We start from the raw sequence: 24,859 nt of genomic DNA on the forward strand, positions 1-24,859 counted from the left end.
GAAGGAAACTGTACTGACACCTTGACTTTCTTTGTAATTTTTCTGTAGGTTTAGAATGTTATGATGGTCTGTCTCTCTTCCACACACTACATTCTGCAGTGCAGTACTGTTCAACTGATGGTCACGAGGGTGTGGTGCTCCGTGTTCTCTGCTCCCGTGTGTCCTCACACCCCGTGCTCTCTGTCTTCTTGTTTTCCCACGCTCCTTCTGGGGGAAATAACAGAGGCATCTGTCAGGACACTCAACTACAGAAAGCATACACTCACTAGCCGCAGCTCACTAGGAAAATTGACTTGGAGTCTCACGCAATGATCCAGCATCGGTGAGAGCTCAATCACACTCTTAAATAGCTCCCCTGACAAGGCTGATCAGCTGCAGGTGCGTGGCAATATCTTCAGGTGTGGCCAGTCATGCAAGCATGAAAACACAGGAACAGCAACACAGTGCAGCAAAAACGCATATTAATATTATATTTTAAAATTATTTTATAAAAATAATTTCATAATTATAATTTTATAATTTATAATTATTTTATAAAATAAATTAATTCCTTCTAACAGAACGCACACACACAGATATAGTCTTGTGAAAAAGAAAATGCATTCTCTTTCAGTTCTAAGGTTTAATGTACTGAGTTATACATGTACATGTTATACATGTACATGTAAAACAACATGTTATTATTATGGGAAAATGTAAAAACAGTGTATCTAAAATTAAGTACACCCATATTGTAGGGGTGCAACGATATTCGTATCGATATTGAACCGTTCGATACAGTGCTTTCGGTTCGGTACGCATATGTATCGAACAATACAACATTTGTAATTTATTTTATCAACTTTCCTTCTGATGATGCTGTCTGTGTTGAGCGCTCAGTGAATCTGCGTTCGACTACTCCGCCTAGGCTGCACTGTCGAGCGCAGATCCACTGAGCGCTCAACACAGACAGCATAGTCAGAAGGAAGAGCGCAGGGCAAGCTAGCAAGACAGAAGTTAAGCTCTCCTTGCAACATGGAACTCCCCCACCCTCATTCAGATCTGGCGTTTGGAATTATTTTGGTTTTCATGTGACGTATGACCCTGAAGGTAAGCGAGTCATGGACTAAAGTAAAACAGTATGTTGGATGTGCCATGCAATGCTCAATTACATACTTGTGTCAAGCCAGCCTCCAATTCGAGACTTGCAGTCAAGCCAGCCTCCAGTTTGTTTTACGTTCCCTGTGTATTCAAAGTATTACGGGAATGGATGTGGAAACCGGATTTCAAAATAAAAGCCAACTTCGAGTGAATTAACAGATATGTTAAGAACATAATAACATATAATTTAGGCTCTTTTTTTTTTACAAACTCTAATGTTAGATCTATATGACACAGCCTTGTACCCTAATTGTGCCCTGTCACTATCAAGGCCATCTTATTTTGGATTTCAAAGTAAAAGCCCTGTGAATCTTCATTTTTGAACTACTCTTTCAATGACTTAATAATGCTCTTAAAAGCAAAAGTCGTATTTCCAAATACTATTTGAACTTTATATCAACACTTTCCAACCACAGTCTTTTTACAGTGATACCATATCAATATCAAGTCAGTCTGATTTTGCCTTTCATAGTAATGGCCCTTTGAAATTGTCCATAATTGACTTAATCTTCTAACGATTCAAAATGCTCTAAAATGAAAAATTCTTGTTTCCACAGGGTAATTCCACCTTAGATCAACAGTATACAGCCCCACAGTGATACCATATCAATATCAAGTCATTCTGATTATGCCTTCCAAAATAAAAGCCTTTTTAAATTGTCCATAATTGACCTAACTTTCAGTGATTTCAAAATGTTTTAAAATGGAAATTTCCTGTTTCCACAGGGTAATTCCACTCCAGATCAACAGTATACAACCTCACGATGTTACCATATCAATATCAAGACATTCTGATATTGCTTTAAAAAATAAAAGCATTTTCAAACTGCCCATATCTGAGTTGCTCCTGGAACAATTTCAAAATGCTCTAAAATGGCACATTCCTGTTTCCACAGGGTAATTCCACTTTAGATCAACAGTATACAGCCCCACAGTGATACCATATCAATATCAAGTCATTCTGATTTTGCTCTCAAAAATAAAAGCCTTTTCAAATTGTCCATAATTGACCTAACTTTCAGTGATTTCAAAATGCTCTAAAATGGAAATTTCCTGTTTCCACAGGGTAATTCCACTTTAGATCAACAGTATACAGCCCCACAGTGATACCATATCAATGTCAAGTCATTCTGATTTTGCCTTCCAAAGTAAAAGCCTTTTCAAATTGTCCACAATTGACCTAACTTTCAGTGATTTCAAAATGCTCTAAAAAGGAAAATTCCTGTTTCCACAGGGTAATTCCACCTTAGATCAACAGTATACAGCCCCACAGTGATACCATATCAATATCAAGTCATTCTGATTATGCCTTCCAAAATAAAAGACTTTTCAAATTGCCAAGATACGACCTACTCTTTTAAAGATTTCAAAATGCTCTAAAAGTGAAAATTGCTGTTTCCACAGGATAATTTCACTTTAGGTCAACAGTATACAACCTCACGATGTTACCACATCAATATCAAGTCATTCTGATTTTGCTTTCAAAAATAAAAGCATTTTCAAAATGCCCATATCTGACTTGATCCTGGAACAATTTCAAAATGCTCTAAAATGGAAAATTCCTGTTTCCACAGGGTAATTCCACCTTAGATCAACAGTATACAGCCCCACAGTGATACCATATCAATATCAAGTCATTCTGATTATGCCTTCCAAAATAAAAGACTTTTTAAATTGTCCATAATTGACCTAACTTTCAGTGATTTCAAAATGCTCTAAAATGGAAATTTCCTGTTTCCACAGGGTAATTCCACTTTAGATCAACAGTATACAGCCCCACAGTGATACCATATTAATATCAAGTCATTCTGATTTTGCCTTCCAAAGTAAAAGCCTTTTCAAATTGTCCACAATTGACCTAACTTTCAGTGATTTCAAAATGCTCTAAAATGGAAATTTCGTGTTTCCACAGGATAATTCTACTCCAGATCAACAGTATACAGCCCCACAGTGATACCATATCAATATCAAGTCATTCTGATTTTGCCTTCCAAAATAAAAGACTTTTCAAATTGCCAAGATACGACCTACTCTTTTAAAGATTTCAAAATGCTCTAAAAGTGAAAATTGCTGTTTCCACAGGATAATTTCACTTTAGGTCAACAGTATACAACCTCACGATGTTACCATATCAATTTCAAGTAATTCTGATTATGCCTTCCAAAATAATGGCCTGTTGAAAATGCCCATAATTTACCTAACTTTCAGTGATTTCAGAATGCTCTAAAAAGGAAGATTTCAGTTTCCACAGGGTAATTCCACTTTAGATCAACAGTATACAACCTCACGATGTTACCATGTCAATTTCAAGTCAGTCTGATTTTGCTTTTCAAAATAAAAGCTTTTTCAATTTGCCCATATATGACTTACTCTTGGAGTGAATTCAAAATGCTCTAAGATGGAAAATTGCTGTTTCCACAGCATAATTCCACTTTAGATCAATAGTATCCAACCCCACAGTGATACCATATCAATATCAAATCAGTCTGATGTTGCCTTCCAAAATAAAAGACTTTTCAAATTGCCGATATACGACCTACTCTTTTAAAGAATTCAGAACGCTCTAAAAATGAAACTTGCTCTTTCCACAGGATGAATCCATGTTAGATCAAAAGTGTACATCCACACCATGGTACTACTTCAATTTCAAGTCATTCTGATTTTGCCTTCCAAAATAATGGCCTGTTGAAAATGCCAATAACTTACCTAACTTTCAGTGATTTCGGAATGCTCTAAAAAGGAAATTTTCTGTTTCCACAGAATGATTTCACTTTAAATCAACAGTATACAACCCCACAGAGATACGATGTTAAGATCAAGTCACTCTGATTTTGCCTTCCAAAATAAAAGTATTTTCAAATTGCCCGTAGACGACCTACTCGTTTAACGATTTCAAAATGCTCTTAAATTGAAAGATGCTGTTTCCACAGGATAATTCCACTTTAGATCAACAGTATCCAACCCGACAGTAAAACCATGTAAATTTCATGTTGGTCTGATTTCGCCTTTCAAATTAATGGCCCGTCGAATTTGTCCATATGTGATATACTCTTTCAATTATTTCAGAATGTTTTAAAAATGAAAATTGCTGTTTCAACACATATTGGGTTTTCATTTTGAAAAGCAAAATCAGACTCAATTGATTATGACAGAATTGAATCATAAAGATGATGTAAAAGGAAGCTGAAATTGCCACTAGGTTGTAATTGATAGTACGTTTATATTTTAAGTCTGTGGAAAGATGTCATTCTAAATAAAGAAATTACAAAACAGCTTGCAAACCAACCATGACATCTTTCCACAGACTTAAAATATAAACGTACTATCAATTACAACCTAGTGGCAATTTCAGCTTCCTTTTACATCATCTTTATGATTCAATTCTGTCATAATCAATTGAGTCTGATTTTGCTTTTCAAATTCGACGGGCCATTAATTTGAAAGGCGAAATCAGACCAACATGAAATTTACATGGTTTTACTGTCGGGTTGGATACTGTTGATCTAAAGTGGAATTATCCTGTGGAAACAGCATCTTTCAATTTAAGAGCATTTTGAAATCGTTAAACGAGTAGGTCGTCTACGGGCAATTTGAAAATACTTTTATTTTGGAAGGCAAAATCAGAGTGACTTGATCTTAACATCGTATCTCTGTGGGGTTGTATACTGTTGATTTAAAGTGAAATTATTCTGTGGAAACAGAAAATTTCCTTTTTAGAGCATTCCGAAATCACTGAAAGTTAGGTAAGTTATTGGCATTTTCAACAGGCCATTATTTTGGAAGGCAAAATCAGAATGACTTGAAATTGAAGTAGTACCATGGTGTGGATGTACACTTTTGATCTAACATGGATTCATCCTGTGGAAAGAGCAAGTTTCATTTTTAGAGCGTTCTGAATTCTTTAAAAGAGTAGGTCGTATATCGGCAATTTGAAAAGTCTTTTATTTTGGAAGGCAACATCAGACTGATTTGATATTGATATGGTATCACTGTGGGGTTGGATACTATTGATCTAAAGTGGAATTATGCTGTGGAAACAGCAATTTTCCATCTTAGAGCATTTTGAATTCGCTCCAAGAGTAAGTCATATATGGGCAAATTGAAAAAGCTTTTATTTTGAAAAGCAAAATCAGACTGACTTGAAATTGACATGGTAACATCGTGAGGTTGTATACTGTTGATCTAAAGTGGAATTACCCTGTGGAAACTGAAATCTTCCTTTTTAGAGCATTCTGAAATCACTGAAAGTTAGGTAAATTATGGGCATTTTCAACAGGCCATTATTTTGGAAGGCATAATCAGAATTACTTGAAATTGATATGGTAACATCGTGAGGTTGTATACTGTTGACCTAAAGTGAAATTACCCTGTGGAAACAAGAATTTTCCATTTTAGAGCATTTTGAATCGTTAGAAGATTAAGTCAATTATGGACAATTTCAAAGGGCCATTACTATGAAAGGCAAAATCAGACTGACTTGATATTGATATGGTATCACTGTAAAAAGACTGTGGTTGGAAAGTGTTGATATAAAGTTCAAATAGTATTTGGAAATACGACTTTTGCTTTTAAGAGCATTATTAAGTCATTGAAAGAGTAGTTCAAAAATGAAGATTCACAGGGCTTTTACTTTGAAATCCAAAATAAGATGGCCTTGATAGTGACAGGGCACAATTAGGGTACAAGGCTGTGTCATATAGATCTAACATTAGAGTTTGTAAAAAAAAAAGAGCCTAAATTATATGTTATTATGTTCTTAACATATCTGTTAATTCACTCGAAGTTGGCTTTTATTTTGAAATCCGGTTTCCACATCCATTCCCGTAATACTTTGAATACACAGGGAACGTAAAACAAACTGGAGGCTGGCTTGACTGCAAGTCTCGAATTGGAGGCTGGCTTGACACCAGTAATTACATGGGTGGGAACTAGTGTGTTAGCGCAGTTAGCTCGTTAACGTGTTGGCCGTCTAGCCCCATGCACGGGGCGATCGGCGGTAGCTCGTTAACGGAGATTTGCCGTGTTGTGGCGTTAAGGTCATTTCAACGAGATTAACCTGAAAGCACTAGTGGGAACACAACGAATATGACTGCACATTTACGCCTACATCATCCTAGTGCAAAGACAAAAACAACAAGCATGCTACTAACTTTAGCCGAGTCATTTAGACAGCTGTTAGCACATGATTCTCCTTATGCTGCTGAGAATATAGCCCAGAAGAAGCGGATAGTATCGCTTTTATTTTGGAAAGAGACATTTCTCTGTAATAAACTCTCTTTTCCAAAGATGAGTGATTCCTCAATCAGATACAGGGCTTGCAATATGGCTAGCCCGACGTCCCGGGGCTAGAGATTTTTTCAGTCGGGCTACCAGAATCTATCTCTTCCCTGCCCGTCAGGCTATTGTAGGAAGGAAAAATATATGTCAATTGCTTTTGCATTCTTTCAGAAATGTAGCTGGGTAATTATGTCATTGGCATCGGTGAGCCACTCTCAATATGTGACATATTGAAATCGCGTTTGAATTTGCGCTTGTTTTTTGCTTTCACTTTGCAATCACGCGAACTGTGTATAGAGAGCGACAGCACTGATCTGTGAGTGATGATAATTTGTGCACCAATTCCTCTGACATCGTCTTATTAATCGTTAGCTTACTATGCAAACATGACAAGTGAAATCTCCCGCAGCAAGCTTAAACATGTGAGAGGTTGATCGCGCAGAGAATCGCTGAGCTTATGTGAGTGCGTGTGTAAAAGCAGCAGGATTTATATTTTAGTTCTGCTGAGCCAAATAAGACAGGTCAGGGTGAAGAAGTGACAGCCAAAGAAAAGCTTACCACAAAACGGAGAAGTTATGACAAATGAGACTATAAGGTAAAAGAAAGTGCAGCTTTATGGTTTCATGGACAAAATAATTTCTATGGCTGCAATATGACGAGCTAAATAACCAGGGCTGCACATAAGTGGTCCGCAGGTGCGCATTCGCTGTCAAAATAAAAAACACGCACAAGGGTTAGGGTTAAATTTAAAAACTGTACTTTTGAGTTAAAATATATATTTATAATTTTAATAAATGACAAATTAAAAAGGCATGAACCTTTTTTTTGTATTGAAAAAATATCGAACCGTGACACCAAAGTATCGAACCGAACCGAACCGTGAATTTTGTGTATCGTTGCACCCCTACCATATTGCTTCCATACCAGGTAAGTAGCCGCCAGGTGCTGCTAATTAAGTGGGCGTGATTAACTGATCATCAGCAAGTGTGAGCACCTTTATGAAAAAGAAGTTTTTCTAGCATATGTTAACAAAGACAGAAAGACACCAGCCATGATCTTGAAATGAAACGCAATGAAATTGCAAATAAAAACCTAAGAACTACACATCAGATTCTACAAGTCTCAGTTAGAATGTTAAATGTTACAACTCATGACAGTATTTTGGCCAAAATAACATCTCTGATAGGCAGAGTCTCCCACCCCATGCATGTAAATGTTGGTGAACTGCAGAGCTCCTTCAGTGACGGACTGCTGGATCCTCGATGCATGAAGGAGCGTTTCCGCAGGTCCTTCCTCCCTGCAGCTGTCAGACTGTACAATCAGAACTGCTCCCAACAATCACAGATTTTACATCAGCGCTGTAACTTGCACTATTTTATCAACCGATTCACACTATAACCAGGGTTTTTCATTATTATTATTAGTCCTTTTACCTCCAGGTAAAAAATCTCATTGAGATTAAAAATCTCATTTTCAAGAGAGACCTGGCATCATGGCAAAAAAAGTCAAAATACACATACCACATAAGTATATAACAAGCCTCTTATCTGCATTTAATTTTATTTAATTTAACTTGGCAGCACAGCTTTGGTTTGCAAATTTGCATCTCATCAAATCACAAGATTTCTCAACCAATGTCCTTAAGAAAGACGAGACTAAGATGAAGATGTTTCACCATAATCCATAGTATCACATTTGACAATAACCAAACACAGCGTATCAGCAAAGACCTCATACAAGCCGTCAAGCACAGCACAGCAGCCAGAGGTTGTGGGGGCCTTGCAGTGATTGAGCCATGAACTCTACTGTATGCAAAAGTATTATACAGTCAAATATAAGGCCATCTGTCTGACAGCCCAGATTGTGTCGTGCTGCAGGGCAATGACCCCAAGCAAAGCAGCTCCACATTGATTTGAGAGAGTGATAAAGTCATATAGATAATGATTACTCCTAAGTTACTCCTGCATACTCCTACAAGACATCAGATCATTTAGTCTACTTAGTTTACCACACACTAGATCTGCATTTTGCTTTAGTTTTTGTTAAATAAATAATTCCACAGTGTAATATGTAATGTGCAGTTGTTTATGTGGGACGGTATTTAATAATTTTTGAACCTGCTAGGGGCAAGATAAACTATTTTTTATTATGTCCTAGTAAGTAAAAGCTTAAAACGGAGAGAGGGTGTTATTTATTTTACCATGACTGCAATATTTTTAGTCCTTTAGCTTTGAACATTTTAAATAGTTGAAGATTGGCTAACCTTTTTTCTTTAATTTGGTGTAGTTATGATATAAAGTGAGATGTTATAACTTTAAAATGTATTAATAAGTGGGCATGGAAATCATGGAGCAATGTAAAAAAACTGTGATATCAAAATACATTGTCCACAATAATACTGCTATCATGGCACTGTGACTCTGTGATAATTGAGACATTGCAATAGCAGTGATATATGATTATATCTGTGCAAGTGAGGGAGAAAATACCATTTGAAAGGAAAAAACATGAATTAAATATCTATTGTGTTGTCAAATTCAAATTCAAATTTTATTTGTCACACACACACAACCATACACAGTATGACATGGGGGTGAAATGCTTGTAGCTGTACAATGCCCGACCATTAAATGACAGAAGAAAAGTTTTACAATATTTACAATTTACTACAAAAATTTACAAATTAACTTAGGAATTTACAGTAAAGAATGTGCAAATAGCAGAAGAGATTATAAAGATAAGGATTATAAATTATAGGAACTATAGGATTATAGGAAATGTGTGGTGGTGCGTGTGGTGACGTGTGTGAGAGTCCAGTCTTATAGTGACGTGTTTGGGAGAGTCCAGTCCTACACCTGGTTCAGGGCCCGAATAGCCTGGGGGAAGAAGCTCCTCCTCATTCTCTCTGTTTTGGCCTTAAGGGAGCGGAAGCGCTTTCCAGACCTCAACAGTGAGAAGAGTCCATTGTTGGGATGGGAGAGGTCCATCATAATCTTCCTAGCTTTGGACTTGCACCGCTTGGTGTAGATGGACAGCAGGTCAGGGAGCTCTGATTGAATGATGCGTTCTGCCGAGCGCACCACCCTTTGCAGATCTCGTCTGTCCTGCTTGGTGCTGTTCCCAAACAGCGCACCACCCTTTGCAGATCTCGTCTGTCCTGCTTGGTGCTGTTCCCAAACCAGGTGCAGATGTTTGACGTCAGGACGCTCTCGATGGTGCAGGAGTAGAAGTTCTTGAGCACCTTCAGTGGCAGATGGAAGTCTCTAAGTCTTCTGAGGAAGAAGAGACGCTGACGGGCTTTCTTAACCAGGGTGTTGATGTGACAGGACCATGACAGGTCCTGAGTGATGTGGACACCCAGGTATCGGAAACTGTCCACTCTCTCCACTGGCGTGCCACTGATGATGAGGGGTTTGTAATTCCTCGCCTGCTTTGTAGTGAAGTCCACGATCAGCTCCTTAGTCTTGCTGATGTTTAGGAGGAGGTTATTCTCCTGGCACCAGGTCTCCAGGTTCCTAATCTCCTCCAGGTAGGCCGTCTCGATGTTGTCGGAGATCAGGCCCACAACAGCAGTGTCGTCAGCAAACTTGACAATGGAGGTGGTGTCGGATGTGGCTACACAGTCATAAGTGTACAGTGAGTACAGCAGGGGGCTTAAAACACAGCCCTGAGGCACTCCAGTGCTGAGTGAGATGGAGGGGGAGACTTGTTTTCCTACCCTCACTGATTGGGGTCTGTCTGTGAGGAAGTTGAGGATCCACTGACACAGTGATGAGCTGAGTCCTAGATCCGTCAACTTGGTGAAAAGCTTAGAGGGAATTATTGTGTTGAATGCTGAACTGTAGTCCACGAACAGCATCCTAACATAATTCCCTCTGCCAGTGTCCAGGTGACTCAGGGATGTGTGGAGCAGGTGAGATATGGCATCGTCTGTGGAACGATTAGTCCGGTAAGCAAACTGAAGTGAGTCGATGGTGGGAGGAAGTGAAGAAGTGATGTGATCTCTCATCAGTCTTTCAAAACACTTCATCACAATTGAAGTCAGTGCTACTGGACGGTAGTCATTGTGGCAAGCGGGCTGTTGTTTCTTTGGAACAGGGACAATAATGGACCGTTTGAAGCACGTGGGAACCACAGCTTGGGCCAGGGAGAGGTTGAAGATCTCCGTGAACACCGGTGCTAGTTGATCAGCGCAGGCTCTAAGGACCCGGCCAGGGATTGCATCTGGTCCTGCTGCCTTCCTGGTGTTCACCCTCCTGAAGGTGTTCCTCACGGCATGCTCTGTGATGACGAATGCATTTTCTTCACTGGTGCACTCCGAGCGCGCAGCCGTTTGTTGTTTTAATTGCTGCGGCGTCGAAGCGAGCATAAAACGTGTTCAGCTCATCAGCCAGTGAAGCATCGGCATTCATCATTGAAGAAGCTGGTCGTTTATAGTCCGTTATAGTCCGCAGTCCTTTCCACAGGCTCCTAGAGTCGCACTGTCGTAGCTGTGACTCTAGTTTTTCCCCGTAGCTCCGCTTTGCCTTTCGGACCGCGCTGCGCACGTTGTAGGACGCAGCCTTGTATAGGTCCATATTACCGGAGACAAGCCCTTCATTGTAGGCAGCGGTGCGTGATCTCAGAGCGTCGCGGATGTTTTTATCCACCCACGGCTTCTGGTTGGGAAACGTTCGGATGATAGTTCTTTCTGCTGTGTCGTCCGCTAGTTTCCCGATAAATCCCACAACCGCTTCCGTAAACATGTTGATGTCATCAGAGCTGCGCCGAAACATGTCCCAGTCTGCGTCATCCGTTTGAGATTCACTCTGTTAAAATCTCCCATAACAATGAGTGCGGCATCTCGGTGAAGTGTTTGTTGATGTGTGAGAGCCTCATGTAGCTCACATAAGGCAGTGTCCGAGTCCGCGTGAGGCGGAATGTAAACAGTGCAGGCAATGATCGCAGTGAATTCCCGAGGGAGATAGAAAGGGCGACACTTAACGATCAAAAGCTCCAGATTGGGCGAGCAAGAGCGTGTGAGTGGGGAGATGTTTGTGCTGTTGTTCACCATCAAACACACTCCACCACCTCTTTTCTTCCCCGACTCCATTGTCCTGTCCATGTGGTAAACCGAAAAGAACCCCGTCGGCTGTACGGCGTGGTCTGGTATCGCTGGGTTCAGCCAAGTCTCGGTAAAGCAGAGGAGGTTGCAGTCCCGAATGTCTCTCTGGAACTTGATTCTGGCTCTGAGGTCATCAAGCTTGTTCTCGATGGATTGAACATTGGCTAGCAGGATACTGGGCATGGGTGCGCGGTGTGCGCGAGCCCGTAGCCTGTTCCTGATGCCGGCTCTTTTACCTCGAGGCCGTCGCTTAGGGTCGCGTCCTTTGTTCTCTCTCAGGATCTCCTTTGGCCAGGTTGGGTCCGGAGTTAAACATGGTGAAATGTTCGTGTACTGCAGACCAATAGAAACCAAAGTGTCTCTACTGTAGCGGATTTGTGTGTTTTGCATGATGCCCATGCAAGATTATCGCAGATATAGCAAAAAGTGACGAAAAACTGCAAAAAGTGGAGAAGTTAGGGCAGAGCATCCAGCACGGCAGCCGACCTCACCGGCGCCATTTTGTTATGAGTTTCTTTTTCTTCACTGCAAATTGGTTAACCTCTGCTGCCTTTAGCCTCACGATCTGTGAAATTTAAATAGGGACATCATGTTATCATAGATTAAAACGGGAAAGTAAATATTATCCATTTTTGACACCTACAAATAAATAATCTATGAAAAAAAAATTCTGATTTCCAGATGTACTGAAAAAAATGTGTGGATCTGAGCCCAAATTATCTGAGCCCATATATATATGTTTGTTTGTTTTTACATTTCATAGGTCGGTGAAATTCAAAGTGAATGGTTAAAACAACTGTACAAGGTAAGCTTGAGCTTCTGCATGTTGCAATAATAATATTACAGTTTTCAGAATGTGATATTTCATGTTTTGTTTTGTTTTGTTTTGTTTTGTGGAGAGTATGGCCACTTCTAGGAAGCGAAACCTGTGTTGGTTCTGGCCACTGTTCTATTATACAGTTGTAATTACTGATAGCATATCTGCATTCAAACATCACTAAAGCATATGCTTTTTAAAAAGACCACTCGAGACAAGCTGAAAGGTCAAATATTTAAGATGTGGACATACTTCAACATACAAGAAAACATTCCACTTTAAAATTGAGAGAAAGTGGCCTCTTTTTGTACAAATGGTGTTCTTTACTAGTGAGGATAAAAAGGCAGGATGATTTCCTTTATTTTATCAAATAATCAGTAAGCAAAGCTAACTACAATGTTGCTGTTTTTATTTATTAACAGGAATGATATGTGATTACCTTTTTTATACTTTAACTGCTTAAGATAACTGAACCTCTCTTTTTTAAGTATAATTTGGGATATTTTAGTACGTTTGAGCTGCTCCTGCTCTATTTAACTTGGGCGGCATTGCAAACACAAAATTTCTTGTATCTGACATTACAAATTAAAAGGCTTCCCTGGAGACGATCATCATTATTGACCTTCTACACCGCTCAGTGCTCTTTAGTGTAAGCATGTACGTTGCACTGAGACTTTTTGCTTTGCTGTATAACAGACTATCCAGAGCTACAAGCCACACTTCATTGCCCTGCACTTGCAGGAGGTGGGAGGAAAGGACTACATGTTAAACATGGGCCATGCAGAAAACTTGTTCTGGTAGGATTAATATGCTGATTATAATGCATTTTGCCATTTCCATTGATTCGTTGTTGTCAATTAAACAGTTCGTTATAATGTGTCAAAAAAATGAAAACCATCTACAGTTACAGTATATGTCATTTGAGAAGCGAGAACCAGTCAAGTCATTACATCTTTATTTAAAATCATAACATTAATTGATGGCTTTTAGATATGTATACAAAGAAACCTCCATTGCAGTGATCATACTTTTTTGCTCTGCTGTTACCAGGACCCTCGGTTCCAGTGAAGAAATGAAAGACTTTGACAGGTCTTGCATTTATGTGGACAACCAGTTCAAAGGAGATAGCTTCACGGTAAGAAAAACAAAAATGTCTCATACAGAGCAGTTGCTGTGTGATAACTGGATGCAGTCAATGTATTCTGCTGGGGAAAATCAGACGTTTCTGAGAGTGCCGTCCCAGGGATCCCAGGGGCTATGTTGTCTGGGGGCTTTTGCCCCCTGGTATGGTCTCCCATGGCAAATTGGTCCTGGGTGAGGGACCAGACAAAGAGCGATTCAGAAGATCCTTATGAAAAGAACATCGAGGGAACAGTTTACCCTGCCCGGGATAGGGTTACCGGGGCCCCGCCCTGGAGCCAGGCCCGGGGAGGGTGCCCGAGGGCGAGCGTCTGGTGGCCGGGCCTTAGTCCATGGGGCCCGGCCGGGCACAGCCCGAAGAGGTGACATGGGCCCATCCTCCCGCAGGCCCACCACCCGCAGGAGGCGCCATAGGGGTCGGGTGCATTGTGTGCCGGGTGGCGGCCAGGAGCGGAGGCCCTGGCGGACTGACCCCCGGCTGCCAAGACTGGCAATAGGGACATGGAATGTCACCTCTCTGGTGGGGAAGAAGTCTGAGTTAGTGCGTGAGGTTGAGAGGTACCGGCTAGATATAGTCGGGCTCACCTCTACGCATGGCTTGGGCTCTGGAACCAGTCTCCTGGAGAGGGGCTGGACTCTGTCTCAGTCTGGAGTTGCCCCTGGTGAGAGGCGGCGGGCTGGGGTGGGTATTCTAATATCCCCTCGGCTTGCTGCCGGTACGTTGGGGTTTATTTGCCTGTTATTGGCCATAACGAACACCTTGTTCGAACATAAGAGTGTCCATAAGTGCACGTGGCACCAGGACGCTCTAGGCCGTAGGTCGATGATCAATTTTGTAATCGTATCATCAGACCTGTGACCATATGTTCTGGACACTCGGGTAAAGAGAGGGGCTGAGCTGTCAACTGATCACCACCTGGTGGTGAGTTGGATCAGGTGGCGGGGGAGGACGCTGGACAGACCTGGTGCACCTAAACGCGTAGTGAGGGTGTGCTGGGAACGTCTAGCAGAGGCCCCAGTCCGCGAGATCTTCAACACACACCTCCGGCAGAGCTTCAGCAGCATTCCGAGGGAGACTGGGGACATTGAGTCCGAATGGACCATGTTCAGCGTCTCCATTGCCGGAGCTGCTGCATTGAGCTGCGGCCGCAAGGTGGTTGGTGCCTGCCGTGGTGGTAATCCCCAAACCAAATGGTGGACACCAGAGGTGAAGGGAGCCACCAGGCTGAAGAAGGAGTACTATCGGGCTTGGTTAGCCTGTGGGACTCCGGAGGCAGCCGAGGTATCGACAGGCCAAGCGGAATGCGGCTCGGGCAGTGGCTGAAGCAAAAACTCGGGTGTGGGAGAAGTTCGGAGAGGCCATGGAAAAAGACTTTCGGACTGCCTCGAAGAGATTCTGGCAAACCGTCAGGCGTCTCAGGAGGGGAAAGCGGTGCTCTACCTGCACTGTGTATAGTGCTGGCGGAGCGCTGCTGACCTCGACTGAGAAAATTGTCAGGCGGTGGAAGGAATACTTCGAGGATCTCCTTAATCCCACTGACACGTCTTCCGAGGAGGAAGCAGAGTCTGGGGATGAGGGGAATGACCCGCCAATTTCCGGGGGCGAGGTCACTGAGGCAGTTAAACAACTCCTTGGTGGCAGAGCCCCGGGTGTTGGTGAGGTCCGCCCCGAGTTCCTGAAGGCTCTGGACGTTGTAGGGCTGTCCTGGTTGACACGCCTCTGCAATGTTACGTGGAGATCAGGGGCAGTACCTGTGGACTGGCAGACCGGGGTGGTGGTCCCCATCTTTAAGAAGGGGGACCGGAGGGTGTGTTCCAACTACAGGGGGATCACACTCCTCAGCCTCCCTGGGAAAGTCTATGCCAGGGTGCTGGAAAGGAGAGTTCGTCTGCTAGTCGAACCTCGGATACAGGAGGAACAATGCGGTTTTCGTCCTGGTCGTGGAACACTGGACCAGCTCTTTATCCTCTCGAGGATACTTGAGGGTGCATGGGAGTTTGCCCAACCAGTCTACATGTGTTTTGTGGACTTGGAGAAGGCATTTGACCGTGTCCCTCGGGGTGTCCTGTGGGAGGTGTTGCAGGAGTATGGGGTGTCTGGCCCATTGCTACGGGCCATTCGATCCCTATACATCTGTTCCAAGAGCTTGGTTCGCATTGCCGGCAATAAGTCGGACTCGTTCCCGGTGGGTGATGGGCTCCGTCAGGGCTTTGTCTCTGGTTCTGTTTATAATTTTTATGGACAGGATTTCTAGGCGCAGCCAAGTGGCGGAGGACTTTCACTTTGGTGGCCTCAGAATCTCATCTCTGATTTTTGCGGATGATGCGGTTCTGTTGGGTTCATCGGGTGAGGGCCTCCAGCTCGCACTGGAACGGTTCGCAGCCGAGTGTGAAGCAGCGGGAATGAGGATCAGCACCTCCAAATCTGAGGCCATGGTTCTCAGCCGGGAAAGGGTGGAGTGCCCACTCTGGGTCGGGGATGAGTTCCTGCCCCAAGTGGAGGAGTTCAAGTATCTCGGGGTTTTGTTCGCGAGTGATGGGAGAAGGGAGCCGGAGATCGACAGACGGATTGGGGCTGCAGCTGCAGTAATGCAGACGCTGCACCGGTCCGTCGTGGTGAAGAGGGAGCTGAGTGTAAAAGCGAAGCTCTCAATTTACCGGTCGATCTACGTCCCTACCCTCACCTATGGCCACGAGCTGTGGGTAGTGACCAAAAGAACGAGATCGCGGATACAAGCGGCATCCGTTCGGCCATCCGGGAGGGGCTCAGAGTAGAGCCGCTGCTGCTCCACATCGAAAGGAGCCAGCTGAGGTGGTTCGGGCATCTGACAAGGATGCCCCCTGGGCGCCTCCTGGGTGAGGTGTTCCAGGCATGTCCCACCGGGAGGAGGCCCCGGGGCAGACCCAGGACACGCTGGAGAGATTATATCTCTCGGCTGGCCTGGGAAAGCCTTGGTGGTCCCCCGGATAAGCTGGAGGAGGTGGCTGGGGAGAGGGAGGTCTGGGCCTCTTTGCTTAGGCTGCTGCCCCCACGGCCCGGCCTCGGATAAAGCGGATGAGGATGGATAGATGTTTTTGGAATGACTTTCCCACCTTCCTAGCAAAAGAGAAAGAAAGGAAAAGCAACTCAAGACTTTTGCACAGTAGTGTTTTTTGGTTTTGTTTTTTTAAGTATTAACCCACACTCCTCCCAGGTGACACCCTCACACTGAACATTTGACAGTAGGGGTCAATGGCTGCATCTGCAGATTGAAGCTGTGTGAAGTCAAAAAAGGGGATACTCAGTGGCCAGGTGAGAGTAGAGACAGGACAAAGTCAATACATTTAAGTCTAGATTAAAACCAGGGCAGCTGTCTTCTAAGGCAGAAGACAGAATCTAGCTAAATCCAGTGGAGTGGTTTGGTTTAAACTAGATTAAAACCAACAATTATATATTTTAAAATAAAATAATTAAACATACTCACCGAAAATGGATTTAGCTACATTCTGGGCCGCGTTTCCGAATGCAGTAGGTAGCGAGCTGACTGGAGACCGTAACAGCCAATCAGAATTTTTGCATCAAGTCTGTGATTGGCAGGTTTTGTGGCACACTTACAGTATAACGGTGTACAGTGGTCCCTCGCGGTCCTGATTGGCTGTAGACCATTGTCAATCAATCTCGTGCCTCCTGTCTCCTGAATAGTACAGAATGCGTTCAGTTGTCCAATTTATATAAATATTCGATCGTTAGCGGTGTGACTCTGAAATGCTGTACTGTATGTTTGTACGTTTTCTCCCCAACAAACACCACAATGTCGACGAAACGTTTTGCACCGTCGTCAAAGGCACCTGCGGGTATCTTTGGTTTCATTCTGTGATACTGGACTTATTTTTCTACGAAGGTTTGAACTTTGAGAGTGTTTAAACAAGAGAGAAAAGTGTGAAAATGTTCATGCCTGTCTGAGAAAAATGTATAAAGTGTGTAGTCCGGGGTTTTACAGCCTTAAAACATCTATAATAACTGTAAAAAATAAAGTTGGCTACTTCGAGGATTTCATCTATTTCATAACTCCCGCGATAAACGAGGCACCACTCTATAGAGAGTTGAGCGCGCACGAAGCAGAGATGTGAGCATGAAGACCTAGGGCAGGTCCGCAGGTATCTGTCAGCACACAGCAGAGATCTGAGCAAGAGCAAATGCCAACAACTGAGCGAGAGGGGCTGTTATTGTGTGTGCAATAATAACAAATAATAGCAAACACTGAAATACATTTCTTGCATGCAGAAATTAATTTTGTCCCCTCAAATTAAACTTTTCTTCGCGCAAAATAACCTTCTTCTCAAAATGCAACATTTGCGCATGCATTTCTTTTAACGTGCGATCAGAGAAGAGGCACAGAAATAAACAATACTTTGGGCTGATGTTAGCAAGTGTGCGTTCATAGAACCAGTAAGTCACGTTGGGAACCTATTTTTATTTCTGTTGCAGTTAATTTACCCATGTAGACACCCATTACTACTGCCTGTGTGACAGCTATGCTGTAGAAGTAAAGTAGATAGTAGCCTGACTTCACAGGGTATTTCTAAGTTGTTTTCTGTTGTTGTGGAGAGTAATTGTTCAGAAAGGTTTTACCTGATGCAGTTACTGTGCTAACATACAAACCTGTTCTTGCTAATAACCCCTGTGTAAACATAGCGGCATTTGATTGAGCAATTGTGTCCACTAGAGGGTGGTGTTGATTTAATCTAAATTGGCTATAAGCCATCCTGTCATGTCTTTATGATAATCTTTTCATGGTGTCTGTTTCTGTCCACGCTTAAATGGTGTTCTCTGTAGTGCTTAATGTGAGAGATGCTGAACCAGTGAAAGATGTTTATGTTATTGTACTAATTTAAGAACCACATCCGTACCAGCTAGAGCGTGTGTTCGATGCGGGCCAGTTTTAAATAAAGTTCTTCAGCACTGTGACATAATTCCCCGTCTCTGACCGGACCTTATTAACAGGGAACAGTACAGAATCACGTTTCAGAGATAGTGGACTAGTGTGTTCACATTCTGTTGTAACCCATAAACTGAACAGTAATGTAACGACATCCATCTTTCACTTTCACAAAAGTAAAACATCACCACTTCCACCTATAGTTGGTTGTAATGGAGGTGGAGTAAAATGGATCCACTCTCCCTGCCCAGCGCGTACTCCCCATGCAAGGGAAGCAAATTCTGTCGGGGATACCTGCCTTGGCACAACACGTCCTTGCACAACAACCTTGTGTTGCAGCCAATGAAACAGACTCTTCCTCCTTTGCCCAGGTGTGCTGGGGCACAAGCGGTTAATACCTTTTAAATGGTTTTAATTTTCTGTCTTTATTGATTTTACATTGCACGATTAATCAGATAAGAGGAGCAGGGAGTTAGTACATTTAAAATTGTTAGCCCCACGTCAGGGATGATTGGGTACAAAAACAGACACGCACACTTCAGGGCCCTTTTGGAAATATTTTAGTATTATTGTTGTTGTTGTTGTTATTTGCCTGTGCCATTTGTCACTTTAGCAATCAGAATTGTTTTCTTAAGGCCAGCCAAGAAAAACAGGGGAACGGGGGACAGTAAGAGAAGACACTGAGAGAATCCGTTGGATCACCTGTTAAAACAAGAAAAAAGAAAACAAACAAGAGAACAACACAATACAGAGATCAAAGCAACAACTAGATATGTATAAGTAACAGTAAATACTAAATATTGAATGTTATTGAGCAGCACGCAAGGCCAACAGCGCACAATATGCTTTAAGATAGCATACAAGGAAGATATAGTTTGTGTCTGTGAGCACCCGTGTGTACACCTGTGTGCATGAGCGCGTTTGCGTTCAAAAGGTTTCTCCATGTAACAATCTGCTAGAGGGTGTGGGAAGCCATAGCCCTGGCCCCAGAGCATGAAGCAGCCATGGAGAAGACCCAGGCCCCAGACATCCACAGGCCCTCCAGAGTGTGAAAGCCAAGGAGGACCACTGGAGAGGCAAATGCACCACATTCCCAGAAAGAGCTGAGGAGAGCACCAGATGTGGGGTCACCCAGCAGCCACGGTGCAGATGCCACAGGTGGCTGCGGTGATGAGCGCGCAGGCCATGCCGGCAGACAGTCATGCCAGAGCGGATCGAGCCCCAGTCCCTGAGGTCCGAGGGAACCCCACCCCCCAGATAGGGTCCGACCTGGCCAGGGGCGCCAGGCCTCACCAAGCAGCCAGTGGGAGTATGCGGGGTACATACCTGAGCGCCCAGCCCCAGACACTGAGAACCACCAAAGGTTCTGAGGGCTGAGGGCATCAGTTTGACATAGACAAACTGGCACACACAGACACAAGCATACATTCCCACCCTCATGCACATAAATACAAATACTCAGCACTCGCGCAACGTGGAGACAAACAGAAATGAACACTATACACCCTTTCACACTTCCCAAACATACTTTACACTCCGAGGTTCAGGTACCACCGCCCCCAGGGGGGCAATGAGCCCCCAGAGCCAGGAGATGTTACCCTTTTCCCTGGGGTGGAGGGACGGACTGCCCCCGGCCCGGCAGCTGCAGGGATGGCCCAGCGTCCCAGACCCCGACCAGACTGCCAACTCCTCCCAACCCCCTGCCCCGATCGTGTACAGAGAATGGGGGTGTGAAGACCCCACACCTTACTCAGCCCGCTCATATGTCTTGTTGATGTGTAATGTTCTAAAGTGCATTTAAAACACAGGAGTGGCATGGTGCTTCCTGCCAGGAAGCAGTAGGTGTCAGCAAAGCCCCTCCTGCCCCTCCTGGGGCATCGGCCCCAGGAAAGACTATTATTTAAAGTTTGCTGTGTTTTCGGAGAGTAACAATGCACTGTGTCATACATTCAAACTACAAAGCATACCAAATGTTCTTACTTTCTTTGAAGTACTGCCCCTGCCCCAGTCTAAGAACTGAGACTGAAGGAGTCACTTGGATGAGTGACGAAATGTTTCTCCCACAAAACGCCAGAGGTGTGGACTCGAGTCACATGACTTGGACTCGAGTCAGACTCGAGTCATTAATTTTATGACTTTAGACTTGACTTGAAATAATGTTCTAAGACTTGTGACTTGACTTGGACTTTTACACCAATGACTTGGGACTTGAATTGGACTTGAACCGGTTTACTTGAAAAGACTTGATATTTTACCCCAAATATAAAATTTAACATGCATATTATATAGAGATTGAAAATGTGACGTCATTCACGGGTAGAACCGCAAAGGATTCTGGGAACTCGTGGCAAGCGGTACTAGCGCACGCAGGCTTTCAATTAAAATCAGTTATACAGCGATAAAAAGAAACACAAAAATGTCAAGAAGCTGTTGTATTATTAACTGCAATAGCCGGTCGCATGACAGCCACGGGAAGCCGACGGGTAAAGAGATCGGTTGTTATCGGATTACGTCGTTGAAGAGAAATTGTTCGAGCCATGTTTCCGAAGTAACAAAGACGCGACTGGATTGCAGCCATTCAAAGACCAAATATAACGTCCCAGAACACTCCAGCTCACAGGTTAGTCTGCTCCAAGCATTTACACGAAGGTCAGTGTTTTTTAGTAGTTAATACGTCATTTTTCATAACATAATTGGTGATATAGGTTACAAGCAAGTCTGGCGCTGAACAGAAATTGTCGCGCTATGCTTCTTTGTTTATTGTGCATAAATAGTAAATTATCCTGACACAATATTGTGTTTCGCTTCTGTTATTATGGTACACTGATAAAAACATATACTTTTATTCACAGGATAAAACAGGTTTTTTGTATCACCAATTGTCCAGTACGATTACAGCATACAGTATTATTGTCACTGCTACATTTCTGTGATGGGTACCAGAAATTATTTCCACTACTAATTAATTACCGTTGAGCTCAAAGGTCCTATTAATAAACGGTTAAGGAATGTGTATTTATGACGACAATTTGTGAGACTGGTAAACTTATGATACGTACGATGGTCTTTCGTTCTACACGGTGCATTTCAAGGTCCTGTACCCATCCGTCGGTAAACTGTACCTGGGCTTGTTGCAGTGACCAGAAGTTACTAAACTTCATGAGTGTATGCACTCACTCCAAGAACCGTATAATTATAAATATGCATATAAATATGCTAAGATGAGATAGCTGACTTCATCCAACTAGCAAATGTTGTCCAGGCTACGTTGGTGATACAGTTTTTTTTAATGTGTATGATATTTTTGTCATGCGATTTTAAAGCTGGTCCTACAACCGCATCCAAGAATAACATGCAGCTTATCTCAGAACTGTCGGTGAAAATTATTATTGGAGCTAGGTTTAATTGAGCTGCATTTTAAAGAGGTGCAATTTCACAATTTGTGTATATTTTCTAAGTTCACTATTTTGTCATGTGTTGAGAAAAACACAGATTTTAAAATTACATGGTCTAATATTTACATTTAGCATATAACTGCAACATTATTTTTTCATTTTTTTTTTTTAAAGACTCGAAAGGACTTGAAATTCAAAGTTTCAGACTTGTGACTTGACTCGGACTTTTACACCAGTGACTTGAGACTCGACTCTGACTTGCCTGACATTACTTGAGACTTGACTTGAGACTTGAGGATAAAGACTTGAGACTTACTTGAGACTTGCAAAACAATGACTTGGTCCCACCTCTGCAAAACGCTACGTCCAGATGAACAGAATCAACTTTTGGAGATCAGCAGGAATACTTCAAAGAAATGACAGCACAGTAAACACAAAAAGGGAGAAACATTAGTAGCAGTAACCCAAATTATCCCCAATGTTAAATCTGCACTCATCAATCATGCTTGTTTTTCATGTGTTGATGTTTGTAGTCATTTGTAACCATAGTGGCTTCTTTCCCTCAGCTTTTGAAGTATGACAAAGAAGTTGCAGCCTTCCATGTTGTTATTAGGGAAGAGGGTATCAAGTTTCCACCAAGGTCTGTAACTCTGCTACTTGCTGCAAATTTCTGCCATTTACTTTTCATGCTTTAAGAATTTGTTCCCCTCTTGTCTTGTGCTCAGCTACCCATACAGTGAAGAGCATGCTAAACCAACCCAGTACATGAACACTCGCTGTCCTGCCTGGTGTGATCGCATCCTTATGTCACATACAGCCCAAGATTTAATCCACAGGGTGAGTCTTTGCACAATCACATCATTTCATGATGACAAGAACACAATTTGATATAATACGTGAGTTAGCATGACGTGTTAAGGAAGCACTTTGGCAAGCTAGCCAGCCAACATTTCTAGTCAATGTGTTTTAGCAGTAGCATTAGTTAGCAACATTTTAAGGTTAACCAATTATGCTGCATGACTCTGACTCTGGTTAGTTCGTAAACCTTTGCTGATAGTGACGGGTTAATTTATCAGCCAGAGCAGTTCTAGGGGTTTAAAAAAATTAGCTAGCATTATCTATTTAAGATAGTGTTTCGCTACAATATGTAGCTTGCAGTTTGTCTGTTTTTGCAGGAAAGCTAATGTTAGCTAACAGATGGTGATACCTGTGTTTGCAAAAAGACTTCTTTTCCTGTAGAAGTCTGTGAGCCAAAGTCTGTAAAAGTCCTCCTGAGTTTTTGGGATTGTTCTGGATCATATTTTGAAATTGAGGATTAACTTTGGTGTAAAACTACATCTTCATTGCATAAGAAGTTGTCAATCACAAGTCATTAGACAACGGGCTTCACATACTTTGGTACACGGTTTTACATTCGTGCACACATACTGTATAACCTTTAATATATAATGTGATGTAAATCCACTATGAACATAATCCAGCCCACACAAATGTGATACTCAAAATTTAAGTTAATATAATTGAAGAAGAATCTGTTCGTTATGTTTACATATAAATGATCTTCAAGTTCATTCTTCTTTTCAGAGAGACGATGGTGAGAAGAGTGTTGTTTACAACACAATGGGTCCTAATGTCTGTATGGGAGATCATAAGGTAACAGATTACATAAGCAGTGTGTTGTGCACATCAGCCATGTGGACTGACTCTGATGTGTTTTGTTTTTCTTCTGTAGCCTGTGTTCTTGTCCTTCTCACTGAAGACAAATGACCACATCTGATACTTCTAAATGGTAAGAAGTTTCACTGAGTGTGTGTGTTCTGTACTGCATGTGCAAGTGCAGCTGAGTCGATGTGGTAATTCCAGTGAATGGATTCAGTGTGAGAGAGTGAGCGCAGTAATCTTTCTCTGGTCCCTGGAGAGCCATAACCTTACTGGCCCAGTGGAGTCGGGATATGAACTAAGAGTAATGCGTGCGGGACATAAGAGATCCTTTGTGCACATCGTAGTTGGAGTGCAGGCGATCTGCACTCTCGCTGATCTATGTCTATTGAATCCTCCTCACTGTCACTGTGGCTACACATTAGGTTTAATGCTGGCCTGCTTTTCATTAATTACCACATGGATGGCTGGCTGGAGACACATTCACATTGTGCGGGGCATTTTTACGGCCATGATTTTGTTTTGCTGCCATTTCAATTTTTTTTTTTAAGGAAGAACTGCCTTTTCATGATTGTCCTTCTTCACAATGGGAGTGCTTGAAGAGGCTACAACTATCTTCTTTTGTGTTTTTGACATTTCAAGGCATATGAAAGGTTTGGCCTACTGCTAGTATTTTTAGGCTACATTTTAGCTCTTGCAAGGTGTGTTCATAAACATGTTGTTTATGTAACCGTTGTTTTTTTGTGAAGTAATGCCTTGTGTCTTGTCTAGGCTTTGCTGCCTCCGTCCTGATTGGGTGCTGCTGTCTAAATCAAGTCGATCAGCAAAGCCCTGTATGTCTGGGGAGCTGTACTTCTGGCCATTTTGACTGCTCATACTCACTCATTGGGTTTTAGAGGCTTAAATGCCTTTGAGTTGTATTTTTTGCCACATGTGATTTTGTTTAGACTGTCTTTGTAGGGTAGAGCTGCCTTTAATTTGTTATCCCTAATTTTCTCCTGTTTATGTGGTGATTAGGTAGGTTATTTTTGTCGGGTGTATATTTTGTTTTATTTGGAATTAAGCAAGTTAACTTTTAATTTCTTTTTAGGGATGTTGTATTTGTAATATTGGCCTTAGCTTTCCTTAAACTTAAATGTCAATCTGAACCAAACCGAGATTTAAACTAGCAGAAAATAAACATTTAACAAAATAATCTTATTAAAAATGATTTTCTTGATATTTAATCTGTGTATTAATAAAAAAAATTTTTTTTGGATTTGTATATTTGTACATTTTATATTTTTTCTGAATACTCTTCATGTGTATAAAGTGCTGTAGAAACTGTGCACCTCACCTCCTTTCTTTTCCCACATGTTTGCACTGAGTAGGAGATTCTCTGTATCTCATTGTACATGTGTATAGTGAC

At 42.3% G+C, this 24,859-nt stretch overlaps 1 protein-coding gene across 1 annotated transcript; it reads left to right on the top strand.

Annotated features, from left to right (window-relative positions):
- Positions 1–954: 954 nt before the first annotated feature.
- LOC147317165 (inositol polyphosphate-5-phosphatase A-like) lies at positions 955–24,745 on the top strand. Its single transcript, XM_086313849.1, has 9 exons — positions 955–1,089; positions 12,285–12,326; positions 13,035–13,135; positions 13,389–13,473; positions 22,359–22,432; positions 22,518–22,629; positions 23,377–23,445; positions 23,525–23,581; positions 24,223–24,745. Exons 1-8 carry the CDS (start codon positions 1,078–1,080, stop codon positions 23,567–23,569), a joined length of 540 nt encoding a protein of 179 aa, XP_086169975.1. The 5' UTR covers positions 955–1,077; the 3' UTR covers positions 23,570–23,581; positions 24,223–24,745.
- The last annotated feature ends 114 nt before the right edge of the window (positions 24,746–24,859 follow it).

The sequence above is a fragment of the Aulonocara sp. 'chitande type north' Nkhata Bay genome, linkage group LG12 (genome assembly GCF_057382095.1).
Source record: "Aulonocara sp. 'chitande type north' Nkhata Bay isolate Kocher_YH1m ecotype deep benthic linkage group LG12, A_spYH_male_GT1.1, whole genome shotgun sequence".
Taxonomy (NCBI): domain Eukaryota; kingdom Metazoa; phylum Chordata; class Actinopteri; order Cichliformes; family Cichlidae; genus Aulonocara; species Aulonocara sp. 'chitande type north' Nkhata Bay.